This window comes from Trichechus manatus, unplaced genomic scaffold, assembly GCF_000243295.1.
Source record: "Trichechus manatus latirostris isolate Lorelei unplaced genomic scaffold, TriManLat1.0 scaffold00061, whole genome shotgun sequence".
In the NCBI taxonomy this organism is placed as follows: domain Eukaryota; kingdom Metazoa; phylum Chordata; class Mammalia; order Sirenia; family Trichechidae; genus Trichechus; species Trichechus manatus.
This window is the reverse complement of record NW_004443997.1, coordinates 545672-560427: the sequence shown is the minus strand read 5'-3', so window position 1 is coordinate 560427 and position 14756 is coordinate 545672. Positions and strand designations below refer to the sequence as shown.

Here is a 14756-nt window from a genome sequence, read left to right as displayed (position 1 = left end):
ATTGATACACAGAAGTATGCAGCTACTTTCCACTGTTTAACAGAAGCCGTTCCTTGGAGAACAAAGCTTTACAGGACCTGCTAGCTCCCTGTGTGATCAGAGATCACACAGATATGGTTTTCTCTCTCTGAGACAAGAACCTGCAGTGGAGAGCACTGTCTCTTGCCAATGGAAGGGTACTGGGGCCTGGTGGCAGCTTCTTCTGTCGGAGCTATCAGGGGCATCCAGGGAACAACTTAAGTGCCTCTTCCACCCACTAGGCAGAACATACTGGAAATAAATTAAGCTCTTGAAGAGGTACCAGAAAAGATTCATGTCCAGAGTGGCAAGGTAGAGATGTGTATTAAGTCAAACCACCCTAACCAAAGACTGGGCAGAAGTAGGTCAGAGATCACCAGGAACAGGCTGCTCCCAGGACAAAATGGTAGGAAAAACCAGGATCAACAAATCCAGAGACTGTAACAGAGATACACTTTAGAAGACAGTCACCTCCCACCCCAATTCCTGCTGATGATCACAGAGGAGAAAGGCTGAAGGATACGTACGGCTTCTGACTGAGAGGAATACAGTAGGTTTTTGAAAGCCTTGTTGCCTGCCCGAAGAAGTGACCACACAGAACAGGTCCGTTCCTGAGTATGCTTTTCCCCTCTCTCCTTGGCATTGTTGCACAGGAATGTTCCAAAGAGGCACGAATAGGTATGCTGCACCAGTTTCACCTGCGGGAGTCCAATGAGGCAAAATCAAGCAGTGGGGCATGCATTCTCTGGAGAAAGGTCAGCCCAGCTCAGGCACCTCCCCAACCCCCGACATCCTTGAGCGTTCACACCCTGTAAGGATAGGGGAGCCAACTAAGCTACACAACAGCCTCCTCTTCACAATGCCAATTCTAGGAGCCAACCCCAACCATCACTCCTGAACCAAAAGATGTTAGGGCAAAGATCCCCACTCCTCTTCACCTTCCTGGCAAACAGTATCTGAGTTAACCCTCGCATTAACAACCACCCTCATGAACAACAGGGCATCATAAACTGGGTATAAGAGCAGGTCAGTGTGCAACCCAAGTCTGAGCTCACAGGACACTTCTAGAACTGCTCTTTTATCCAAATATCATTCTGAGCATCTTGCATGCCCCGGACATTACCACAGGAGTCAGAGATGTTAGAATGCCCTCCCACTCCTATGGAGCTTATGGCCTGCAGTATGGAGAGCAGTAAGGCAGGGTAAGAGTGATAGGCAAGTGCTAGATAATGTGGGAAGGCCTCACTGGCAGAGACCTGATGGAACTGAGGCAGCAGGTCATGTGGATATCTGGGGGGGAGGGAGATGCTCCAGGCAGAGACAACAGCAAGCACAATGAGTGGCCTTGAGGTAGGCATGCGTGCACTGTGATTTCTGAGGAACAGCAAGGAAGCCAGTGTGACTGAAGATTACACAAGGGGGAGAATGATAGGAAATAAGGCTAGAGTGGTCACCTCAAGGAGGGCCCTTTAGGCCATTTTAAGCACTCTGGCTTTTACTCTGCGTAAACTGGAAAGTCACTGGAAGTTTTCGTGAAGAGGAATAACATGGTCTATCTTATGTTTTAGAAGGATCCCTCTGGCTGCTGAACTGATCCTCTGGAATTGGGGCAGCAGATGATGGTGGCTTGGACAAGTGTGGTAACAGAAGAGGTGGCAATAAGTAATCAGGTTCTGAGATATATTCTGAAAGCAGAACTGCAGAATCCACTGACAGACTAAATGTGGAATATGAAAGGAACAGGAGAGTTAAGGATGACATCAAGGTTTTTGATGGAAGGATGGTGTTGCCATTTGGTGAGGCAGAAGACTTCCGAGAGATTAGGTTTTGGGGTGGGGATATGTGGAAATAAAGAATTACATTTTGAACATGTTAAGTTTGAAATACCACATTTAGTAACATATTAAGTAGTCACAGTTGGATGTATGAGTCTGGAGTTAAGTGGAGAGGTCTGGGCTGAAGATATATAAATTTATAGGCAACAATTAAAGTCATGGGACTGGATGAGATCCCCTTGAGAGGATGTGTAGATAGAGAAGAAGCCTGGAGACTGAGCCCTGGGGCATTCCAACATTCAGAGCAGGGGAGATGAAGAGGAACCAGCATAAGAGACCAAAAGGACCAGAAAGGACCAGCCTGTAATGTAAGAGGAGAACTAAGACTGAGTGGGTGCTAAGTCAACTGAAAAAAGTATTTTAAGAAAGAAGGGAATAAATAGTTTAGCTTAACTAGTAAAGACTGTCTTCCTTGAGTGTCGTGCTCTTTCAAGATCTATCTATATGAGATCAAACTGACAACAGCAACTCGAAAGATCAGATAGGAAACTTAGGGGGCAGTTACTTTATGTTAATGGGGGAGGAACAATTTGGAAAAGCAGGGTGAGAATGGCTGCATAACTTAATGTCACTGAATTGTATATGCAGAAATTGTTGAATCAGTGTATGTTCTGCTGTGTATATTATCACCAACAACAAGTAAATTATTTTAAAGGGAGGGGGCAGTTAAACTGTGCCAAATGCTACTGATGGATCAAAGAAGATGAAGCATGAGAACTGATCACTACGTTAGCAACATGAAAGTCACTGGTCACCTTAACAAGAGCAGCTTTGTTGAAGTGGTGGGTGAAAGCCTGACTGGAGTAGGTTTAAGAGAAAAATTTGAGATAACAAAAGTAGAAGCCTTGAGGAGCTCTGCTGTAAAGGGGAACAGAGAAATGGGATGACAGAGGGGGATGCAGAACCATTAGAGGGTTTTGATGAGATGGGAGACACTGCAGCACCTTTATATGCTGATGGCAATGATGTGATAGAGAAACACTGCTGATGCAGGAGACAGAGAAGAGAATGCTGGAATCATTAGCTGACTAGATGAGAGGGATGGGAGCTGCTGCACAAGGAAAGGGAGGGGTATGAAGAGGGGGAGGATAATGCCTCCAAGGGCATGGGAAGCAGAGGGCGTGAGACAGATGCCGCGGTTTGGTGGATGGACTGGAGGGAAATTCTGATTGCTTCTATTTTCTAACTGCTATTTAGGGTTTCTAGCATCCCTTTTAAGGAGCCCTGGTGGCGCAATGGTTAAGCCCTCAGCTGCTAACTGAAAAAGGTCAGCAGTTTGAACCCACCAGCAGTTCCATGGGAGAAAAGACTTGCCAATTTGTTCTCCTAAAGATTACAGCCTAGGAAACCCTATGGGGCAGCTCTACTCTGTTATATTAGGGTCGCCATGAGTTGGAATCGACTCGACGACACAACAACAACAGCATCTCTTTTAAAGACTAAGCTTAAAAGAACTCAAGGATTTTATGCAAACCTAGTATACCTTAATTCACTGAGTAAACATACCCTGTTTTTGGTTGTTGTTGCTGTTTTTAATAAAAAGGAAAAGCATCTCCCATCTATTAAATTCTAAAAAGCCTGCACAGTTTCATGTGAAAATTGGCCCACTAACATCTGCATTGATATCCCCATGAATCATAAGCCGCAACTCACAAGGAATGCTTCATTGAACTCAAAAGAGCAAGGAAATTGCCTCTGAAGCTGATGGACACAGTCAAGCCACTGCAGAAACACTGGGCAACGCTCATTCAGATCGTCCGAGTTCTCCCCATGACCACACCGGTCAGCAAACTTGTGGCCAAAATCTAGCCATTCCATCTCCACGAGAACCTGGAAACCCTGCAGGGAAGCACCCAGGAGAGACCATTTATGCTCATCTACTCAGCTTGTGACAGTCCTGAGCCAGGTGTGGCTGGCAGCAATCCCTTTTAACAGCCTGCCAGTAGTGCCTTGTCTGGGCCCACAGCCAATGGTTCTGTTCTACTCTTGATGGAACATCAAGTTCATGCTTAAGAAACTTTCCCAATTCCCTGAACTCCACTCCATAATTACTGAAGGGGTACTAACTATGCATTTATCTGACCCTTTCTTGATTCTATTCAGATTTTTAGATTCTTTCACTCATTATATAAAAGCCACACTATTTTTTTTATCTAAAATTTCTTCTTTATTTTTTAATTTCTGCCTTTGGTATTACGCTTACAAAGTCATGTTTGTAAAATCCTTCTCCACACCAGATTTTATAAATATTCAAATATATTTGAGGGTACCTTATGGTGTTTCTTACATTTTTAATCCAATAGGTAGTTATTTCAGAGTAGGGCTCTTTCACCACAGAACACTCTGTGGTGATATCTAGACCCATTACCACAGGCATGCCAAGATCCTTTTTCAGATGCCCTGTTTTCCTGGGGTATACAAAACTTTTTCAGATATGTAGACAGGCTTCAGAGGAAAATACATCTATATTCTCAATACTTTGTTACCCACAATCTGCCTCATTTTAAGAGGTGGACGGTAAAAGAGCAAAGTAACTTCATTTTCTCTAGACCTAATCACCAGCCTCAAAATTGAGTATAAAATCCTCAGGGAGGTCCTAACCAAGCGGCTGGCTGTGTGGCACCAGCTTATCTTCCCACACATCTTGAAGTACTAGATGCACTTACCTCTATGGTTCGGTAATAAGGATCTAGCAAGAGCTTAGCTAATGCCACAATCTGGGGGGTACGGTCCCAGCCATCGGAACAGTGCACTAGCACCGGTCGCTGATCACGGTCCACAGTGTGCACCACCAGAAGTGCTGATTTCAGAAGCACAGACAGGTGATGGAGCCATTTTGTGCTTTCAAGAGCTGAGAGCCAACTATAAAAACAGGAGAGGATAAGGAAATGCTGAGTTTTATGATTTACTGCATCATGCCCAATGCCTGTCAAATTAAAACGGAATTCCCCAAGTCTTCCCCCTCCAAATACAACACTGCAAAAACAAACAAACAAAATTTCTGTGTGTTTATAAAGCATGCCCAAGGCTGAGACCCAAGCCCTACTATGCAAAAGAGAGGGGAGCCTTAGAAATAGGAACAGTAATTAACAGGACCACCTTTTGTTCCAAAAATATTTACGGATAACTTCACAAAGGGAATATTTAATATTTTTCAGTCCATGGAAGATATATACACTATAAGAAAAGTGGCTCTTTCTGGAATCTTTTCTTGCAGGAAATGCAGTCAATTATGACATGAAAAAGATATCTATATTTAACTACCAGCAACTCTGTCCAACAAATTCTCAAATAAAATAGGTAAAAAAAAAAAAGACTCATAAATACAAATATGTCTGTACGGAAATGTAAGCTGGATGCCACATGCAAGAATGCTACAAAGACAACATCACCTACTACCAACACCTTAACACTTACCACTGCTGACGTCTTAAATGTCTACTGACTAAAACTGGATGGTCCCAAACAGATGATAAGATTCAGGAATTAGTACACCAATGGCCACATAGAATTACTGGTCTTAACACAGACTGGATTCAGCAGGGATCTAGAAGAAAGAACCCTTTTCCCAAAGACCTTTAGAAGCATCAGATTACAAGGGCCTTGGGATTAATCACAAGCTGATCACACTTGTTTTTTTAACAGTGTTGACATTTTGTTTCTTGTGCCCTGTCATGAATTGCCCTCAATCCCCAAAAAGAAGCTCTGAGTTCTCCCAAATGCTATTAAACGTGTAGTGAAGACCACAAGTCCAGCACTTCAAACACTCAAGTCAGAGGAAGGAATGAATACTCTGTCAAGCGAGCCAAGACTCGGCTATCAAAGTCCACTAACCTTGGGGAATGAGTAATGAATTATTTGAATAGTCTAAATCAGGGGGTCCTTCTAGGCAAACACGACAGAATACAGTGTGTAAGCACTGGTTTCATATGGATGAGTTTGGTCTACCAACCAGACTAAATCCTCACAGGGCTGACACTGTGTCTCAGTCACAGCTGAACCCCTAGCACAGTGTCTTGCAAACAGTGAGGATTCCTATGTTTTAATGAACTGTAAGTCTGTCATGGGTAAAAAGCCAGTCCTAAGACTTATCTATCTCCTACTAGGTACCTGAGAAACATTTTTTTGCTGATTGATCAATTGTTTATTCTCATTCCTCATATAGTCTTGGAAGGAACTAAAAGATAAGGCTTAAGGGAGCAAATACTTAATTATCTCCTTTGTCCTAGAGAAATGGTAAACTAGAGAACAAGTATAAGATTCTCTTGAACCTGACTGAACTATTACTACATTCCAGTTGGTGTTATCCATGCATACATAACAGAGAATCTGCACTCCAAAATTTGCCAACTGAGGAGCTGCTAAAAGACTCCATATTCCCTTGTACTGTTCCCAAGCTGGAGTAGAAACACATATCCCCTTGCCTTCTACAGCCCCAAACAAATATTGGGGCAGCCATAGCTTCTTTTTATACACAAGGGAGGCTCCAGTATTGCATTATGATTCGCCACCAAATACAAAGCATTACCTTCTTCCTTAATACCCAGACTTTCATTTGGAACAGGCCAAGGCTAATTACATCTTTTTGACCCTACATTTAAAAAACAGTCTTTTTTTAAGAAAGAATTTTAGCATATGAAAATTACCTTAGGGATCGTCTAAGTGTTGTTTCCATCCCTTTCATTTTATAGACAGGAAAACTGAGACCCACAGTGATTAAGCCAAGGTTACATGGTGAGTTAGTGGCAGATCGCCTGGGTCCTCAGCCAGCTTTTTCTATGCCCCACCATTAGGGAGAGAGTGGTACTAGCTGGGTCCTGGAACTGTGTAGCAGATGCAAGTGGCTAATCCCCAACGAAGAGCAGCATGCTCATTTCTTAGGTCAGGCTTTTCCCAAAGGATGACTGCTTCTCACCCTTTGGGCAGATTGCAACTGTGATGAATTTAATCATTTGCTACCATGGGCCAGTACAAGTAACTCACAAGTAAATCAAATAAAGAATGCAGCATGATGTGACCATGAGATCTACTGAACAGAACCTGGGGAAACAGCTATGGGCTCTACCACAAACACCAGAAAAGAGAAAATTCTGTCTTTTCTGGCTGGCACCATCTCTGGCCTACTGAAATAGTAAAAAGGGGGCTTTTAACTATTTATCCATCCATATTTGTTTTACAGAGCATTCCTCTTAATTTATCTTTGTATTCAATCCGTTTCCTTCAGGGGAGGAGGTGTTTTTTCACCTTCTTCACAGCAAATGCCAGCCACTCATTTTTAATAAGCAATCAAAATCATGATAACATTCTTAGTAAATAAGGCAGAGGAGTTTAGAAATCAGAAGCAGATGTAAAAGGAACTGACCTAATGGCAAGCACAAAAAAAGTTTAACCCTTCTTAGAAGGTGATGAATTTTGACTCTTCATGGTAAAACACCCCAGCTCATAGCAGATAAGTGTCACTACAGAATGTCAGAAACCAGAGAATTAAAATTATTTGGGGCCAAAAACAATGTGTAAGAAAAGGGAGAGGTTCCAGGAAAAATACAAAGGCAATGCCTCATCTTTGAGAGCTGAGGTTTGTTCTGTGCTGCACATTTTAAAACCTTTCCAAGGGCTGGATTTGCTTCCCAGCTCCTCCTCTGTGCTGCCATGTTACTAACACAGGAACAAGAGTGTCTACAGACTGAAAGTATAACTGAAGTTTACCAAGAAATAGAAGGAAACACACCTCCAAACTCATTTTTTAAAAAAGAGTAATGCAAAATTACAGCCAAGGCCAAGGTCTTACTTTCCCGGATCTGGCATCTGTGTGCACAGCAACCGCAGGGACTGAAAACTCCTCCGAATAGAATGAATGTTTGCCATCCCCATAAACACAACTTCACAGTTCGGGTAATACTCTGGAGAGAATAACAATAAAGAGAATACAAATATGTTGAATTTAAAGCCCCCATGGCCAAATTTAAAAGAAGAAAACTGGCTGTAAAACAAACACATTGCAAGCTGCTGACTAATGAAACTGCAATGTTTTTAATGTTTGACTATTGGCATAGCCCTTTATTAAAAGAGGAAAACATTGCTTGAGTTTTAGCTGTCTTTGCAAAAAAGGCAAAAATAGGAAGGTTGGATTTGTGAAGAAGACACTGACATAAAATAGAAGCTGTTATTTTTAAAAAGAAAGGCCTATATAATTCCATCTTACCCCAGGTTTATTTACTCCATGGGTCTCATCTAACTTGTGGCTCTAGAATCTCTTTACTTCTACTGAAAAGAACCTGGCCGAATAATACCTTCATGCATTCAAATTTCACCTTGGTACAACTGCTTTCAATTTCTAGCTTAGATCATATCTGAAACGGGAGCTTGGTGCCTGTGACTGCTCCATCAGCACACAACTGGCACCAAAGGGGGCCCTCCTTGGGGAAAGCCAGCCTTCAAATGGTAGGGAGGTTAGAGGTCAGGACAGAGGTACTTTGCTAGAGTTCTGTATTACTGCTTTAATTTCCATCCCAGGTTTTCTAAGTAGAAGCCATGTAAGGAGTTTTCTGTGAGGCCAGTGATGTGCACAGCCACTGTCAAAGGCAACAAAAAGCGTTTCGAAGGCTGAGAGATTGAGCCATTAAAAAAAGAAGCTTCCAAATATTAACAGGCCTTCTCATGGGAGAGGATTTTCTTTCCTTATTACCTAAAGGTTGGCACAGGGCAGGAAGATTATTTGGTTTCACAGCCCCTCCTCCTCCTCCTCCTCCATTTCTCCCCTTAAAAGGACAGTGTGAAGAATCCAAAGAGAAGCTCTGGCTCTCCAAGACAGGTCGAGGAACGTCGTTTCAAATTGAGAACTAGGTCTCCGTTGGGCACGAGCTGGACTCACAAGGACAGAGCACCAGTGGACGAAGCACTGTACATCTCACCTGGGCATTCACAGCCTCCACCTTTGGCTCGGTTTGCCACAGCTGCTGCATAGGAACGCGCATCCAAGATTAAAAGCTTTTGTGGTTGGATGACTAAACTCTCGGCTCCTGAAGCATTTGACAGAGAAGAATCTAGAGACATTGAGGGGAGGGTGGAGAAAAACAAAATGAACCTTTCTCTCCCAGAACTGTGTAAAATAAGAACCATAGGCATATATTACAGTGCAAAAATAACTCAATTAAATGAAACCTACCTAACCAGAACCCTTGATACAATGGACTTCTCTCTTTAGTTTATTTTCTATTTTGCCTTCTCATAAAAGTTGATGAGGATTCATTCTCCAAAACCAACTCCCAGAGCACACATGGGGTCCATGTAGCCCAATTCTCCTATGCCTCATTTCCACATCTGTAGTCCTTTAAGGAAGCCTGATATTTTCCCCATGGTCTGGAGACACTGCAAGTACTCTATTAAATAAATACTCCATTCTTTTCATGACAGCAAGAAAGACAACACACTATGCCCTCTTAAAACAAGTTTGAAATAAAGGGTCTTCTGGTTCTCTGCCAGCACCCATGACTCCTCAAACAATCCAATTAATTGGAGCTTCACTCTCTCTTCTATGAAACAAACACTATGTTTTCTAAGGAAAAGAAAAGGTCCTTAGATGAAATAAAAAACGCTGCCATGGTCCAGGGAGCTCCTTACCAAACTCCACATCAGAAAGGTCTCCCCCATTGGGAAAGTCTCGAGAACTGTTCCTAGTTGACAGCTTGCTGCCACTCGATCGGGAGTCGGCGGCACAAGCTTTGGCTACTGACTGAACGAGGTGCTCATCATCTGCGTTTCGCCAGCCCCACCAGCTGACCTCTGGCTGTCCACAGCGGGCAATGACTGCTCCATTGCTCTGGTGCCTGTGCGGGGAACAAGAGACCAACAATTGTACTCATCCCAGTGGCCTCCATTCAGATGCTCTATGCTCACACAAAATGTGAGGAAGTGGATTTTAAATGCCTAACAGCTTGACTACATATAAGTGCTGGGTTAACTTCAAGTCCTTCCAATACTAAGGAGGACAGAAATCTTAAATATCAACAAGAATAAATAACAAAACCTATCTGGATTTTTCTCAATTATCATACCATCATAGAGACTTTGGGGCCCCGGTGGCAGAGCAGTTAAGAGCTACGGCTGCTAACCAAAAGGCTGGCAGTTCAAATCCACCAGCTGCTCCTTGGAAACCCTATGAGGCAGTTCTACTCTGTCCTATAGGGTTCTATGAATTGGAATTGACGACGGCAACAGGTCCGGTTTTATAGAGACTTTTGTAAAGTTACCAAGAAAACGGTAAATTTTCTCTTGGAGAAAATAAATTAATATTCCTAAGTTAAATGCTTAAATTTATTTCTAGAAAATGAGGTTAAAAATAAGTTACAAATACTACTCTAGTTCTGCTACCCAATAACAAAGCATCAATCCCTCCTTTTTAATACAGAACCTGAATACTCTGGCATAACAGATGCTGAAACAGAGAAAGATGTGTTTTCTCACTGATATCTGAGGTCCATGGCAGCAACTGTGCCCTCATGGCTGGCTTGGGGATTTTTTCAAAACAAGATCCCCCTTTGGGGGGGCCCACAGTGAACGGCTTCACAAAATCTCCTGAGATTTCCTAAGTCACAAACTGCTCTTACTATAAGAAGTCAGCTCAACGAGCCAGCTACCCTTCCTCAGGCTCACAGAAAGAAAGAAAAGAGCAGCACAAACCTCAGTAAGCCACGTTCTGACAGACCCTTTTACAAGAATGAAGACCAGAAATCATACTTGGGGTCTACTTTAAGATGCTATTAAAACTCAGGCTTTTCAGCTGATCAGTGTAATTACCGTCAATAAGTTGCACACCTCTAAAAAGCTAAATTAGCAGATGTTGTGTGATACATATTTTTACAAAAAATAAAAATAAAAGAGAGTGAGAGAGAAAGAGAACAGCTGCAGAGGCTACTTATGTACAACCAAAGATCTCATGGGATTTGGTTTCTTGGTTTGGAGGTTTAGGGTAATCGTTTCATGGGACATCCCAGCTAATTGGCCTAATATGGTTTTTTGTGTTTTCTGTTCTACCTTCTAGCTCATTGTGTAGCGCCTAGGGTCTTAAAAGTTTGCAAGCAGCCATCCAAGGTACAACAATTGGTCTCTATTTGCCTGGAGCAGCAGAGGAAGTAGAAGAGTCAGGAACAGGAACAAGAAACAGAATGTATGCCTTATTGCTCCCATGAACAAACGCCTCCTCTGCCATGAGACCAGAAGAAGGGGTTGGTGCCTGGCTACCATTACCATTACTATTCTATAAAAGAATTATGATCAAAAAGGGGAAAAATACCGAACAGACTTCCAAACTCTCATGGAATCCAGACTTTCTGAGGTTGGATAAACTCACCAAACTGTTGTCCCGAGATAATCTTTAAACATTAAACCAAAAATATCCCCTGAAGTCTTCAAACCAAACAATAAGATAGCTTATTTAGTAAAGACAATGTTTGCCTTGAACATCGTGCTCTTTTGAAGAACTATCTATATGGGATCAAACTGAACAGCAACTAGTAAGGTTAGACAGGAAGCTTAGGGGACAGTGAGTTCATTTAATGGGAGAAGAACAATTCGGAAAAGGAGGGTGAGAATGGAATGTAATCAATGTTGCTGAATTGTACATGTAGACATTGTTGAATCTGTGTATATTTTGCTGTGTATACTTTCAACAACAATTAAAAAAACCCTTAAACTTAAAGAAAAAAAGTCTTTTCCAGATTAAGCAATTTTGTAATTAAAAAGTTGTAGAAGTAGTATGATTTGGTAACAAAAAGGAATAAAGTTCGGATACATGCTACAACGTAGATGAACCTTGAAAATGTTACAGTAAGCAAAAGAAGCCAGTCACAAAAGACCACACCACATATTGTATGATTCTGTTTATACGAAGTGCCCAGAATATGCAAATATTATAGAGACAGAAATTAGATTAATGGTTACCTAGAGCTGGGGGGCTTGGGAGAAAATGGGGAGTGACTGCTGATGGGTATAGAGTTTCTTCTGGGGGTGATGAAAATGTACTAAAATTGACTGTGGTGGTGGTTGCACAATTCTAAACATACTAAAACCCACTGAATTGTATGCTTTAAACAGGTGAATTGTATGGTATGTTAATTATAGCTCAATAAAGCTTTTTTTTAAGCTATAAAAGCCATCAGTTCACTGTAAAAATAAACTAGCAGAACAAAAAGCTATTAAGCAAAAAATTACAATGTCCCCAGACCCCTATTCTATATCCCGGAGAGAACTGTCCATCTCTTACCTCCCTTTAAAATTGTTTCTAAATACATACATGCACACACACACAGAGAAACACATATGTATTGCATTAAAAAAAAAAGCTCATAAGCAATAAATTAAATTTGGCAATAATCAAATTCCACTGGAGCTACCAGCTTGCTTGTGGTTTTGAAATTCTCCCTCATTGGGAGAGACAAGTAGCTAAAATGACTTTTGTACTGCCAACATGCTCAACTGGCTCACCTGCTGAATGGAGCCAAACTGGGAATAAAACCTCATTGATTCTTAAAATGTCTACTAGCATATAATAGGTGCTGGGTAACCACTGTGCTGAACGACCCCAAACCTTCACAGAGAGGCTGGCAGGGCTTCCCAAGCATCCTCTTTCTGTGCAATGGTTCCCAACAGTGCCCGAGAGGAACAGTAGATGGCACCCTTCGGCCTAGATTGTGGGTTTTAAGAGCCATTGGCATGATGTTGTGTGTCTTAGAGTCGATTCTGACTCATAGCGACCTTATAGGACAGAGTAGAACTGCCCCACAGGGGCAGTAATCTTTATAGGGACCAGGCAGTGTTTCATTCTCTTGTACATAATAGGGTTGCTATGAGTCGGAACTGACTTGACAGCACCTAACAACAACAATCTTTATGGCAGCAGATCTCAGGTCTTTTCTCCCACGGAGCCCCTGGTGGTTTCAAACCACTGACCTTTTGGTTAGCAGCCAAGCGCTTTAATCATTGTGCCTAGCTAAATCTCAACTGGGCAGTTTGCAATAAGCAGTTATGTTTTCTGCAGCCCTTTAAAATGCTTTAGACTGCGTGGAAGATAGCTAACTAAAAAACTACAACTAAAAATTACTAAAGGAAAGCATTCCTATCATTTTAACAAACAGAACCAGGAAAGAATATAAAAATTAAGATGTTCAGTGGATGAGCCCCCTACTAAAACACTGAATGCTTCAGTTTTATACAGAAACACAGAAATGTTTTAACTATTCCTAACTTATCAAGTTAGGCCAGCTCCTTAAATGACTAGGAGTTTCTAATAATCACCCCATGCACAAAGTGGGAGCTGTGAATTGCACTATAGATGGGTGCCCTTTGCACCATCTTGCTGTTTTAGAACAATCTCTGGCTTCAATAATAAACCCAGTTAAATGCTCTCTCATCACAGCTGGAGAAAGCACTAATCGGGCTGGTTCAGCGTGGTGCTGTCAAGCAACTGCTGCTAGCAACCTCAGGAATCATTACTGCCGTCTACAGACAACTAAATTCAGTAAATATATGTCAGATTCAGGGGCATCCTGCCACCAAGGCAGGCAAAGTACAGAGTTGTGGAGTGTCCCTGTTTTAGAGAACAGGACAGAATCAAAACATTCTTCAACCTACCCCGCACGAAGAAGCTCCCAAATAACACAGCAATAGTTTGGAGCTCAGAGATATGTGACATACGTTCTGAGATAGAGGTCAATCCCAGTAAACCTGATTTTTACATGGACTACACAAAACACTTTCATTTGTAATCTTTTGAGGGCAGACTGTCTCTGATAAATTGCAAATAAAATATTTTTTTGTTTGTTTATATAGACTCTAGAAAGGGGAAAAAAAATCTATGGCTCATGCGCTTGTTCAGAAGATAGTTTTTAGAAGAGAAAAAGAGCTGTCCATTTTTATTACATTCTAATAAGTTTTTCTTCAACCTGTACTCTTAAGCTTCTCTGCCAAAAGGGAGAATTCCCCTAAAATATCTTACTTTGAAAATGAGAGTCCTTCCCCCTTATGCTCAAAGCCAGCAAGTTCCACAAATGCTTCCTGCCAGGGCTGCTGATCTAACACAGCTGTTGGCCATAGAGCAGCAGCTGACTGCTTTCCCCCATTCGAGTTGGGCTGATCAGTGATAAGACTCATAAATCCCCTCAGCTTTCACTGCTCTCTAATGCCTTTGTCATCCTTACCCCTTGAGTGATAGGTAAATCTGGCGACCTACTTTTCTAGGGATGTCTGAAAACAAAAGTGATGAAAATTGAGACTGAAAACTTAATAGGGAAGCAAATAACCCAAATAAGAAATGAGATGGGGGGCATTACAACAGACCCAACTGAAATAAAAAGGATCATAACAGAATACTATGAAAAATCATACTCCAACAAAATTGAGAACCTAGAAGAAATGGACAAATTTCTAGAAATATACAACCTACCTAAACTAACACAAACTGAGGTAGAAAATTTAAACGGATCCATAACAAGAGAAGAGACTGAAGAGGTACGAGCCCCACCACCACACACACCAAAAAAAGCCCTCGTCCAGACAGCTTTACTAGAGAATTCCATCAAATATTCAAAGAGCTCACACCAGTACTACTAAAACTATTTCAGAGCATAAAAAAGGAAGGAACACTCCCAAATTCATTATATAAAGCCAGTATAACCTGATGCCAAAACCAGTCAAAGACACCAGAAAAATAATTACAGAACAATAACTGCCATGAATATTGATACAAAAATTCTTAACAAAATTCTAGCCAATAGAATTCAGCATCATATCAAAAAAATAATACATCACGACCAAGTGGGATTCATACCAGGTATGCAAGGATGGTTCAACATTAGAAAATCAATGTAATCCACCACATAAATAAAACAAAAGAATCACATGATCATC

At 41.6% G+C, this 14756-nt stretch overlaps 1 protein-coding gene across 17 annotated transcripts in view; it reads right to left on the bottom strand.

Moving 5' to 3' along the window:
• Nucleotides 1-14756, bottom strand: part of MTMR3 (myotubularin related protein 3) — a 213077-nt gene that overhangs the window by 9717 nt on the left and 188604 nt on the right. For 16 of the 17 annotated variants that reach the window (XM_023733677.1, XM_023733679.1, XM_023733690.1 and 13 more), the window contains 6 exons: nucleotides 9474-9679; nucleotides 8765-8896; nucleotides 7642-7753; nucleotides 4520-4715; nucleotides 3507-3692; nucleotides 546-716 (listed from right to left, as the gene is read on the bottom strand). In XM_023733677.1, the coding sequence (XP_023589445.1) occupies nucleotides 546-716; nucleotides 3507-3692; nucleotides 4520-4715; nucleotides 7642-7753; nucleotides 8765-8896; nucleotides 9474-9679 (1003 nt within the window). The remainder of the gene's footprint in view (nucleotides 1-545; nucleotides 717-3506; nucleotides 3693-4519; nucleotides 4716-7641; nucleotides 7754-8764; nucleotides 8897-9473; nucleotides 9680-14756) is intronic. The other variant, XM_023733685.1, reaches the window with a different exon arrangement.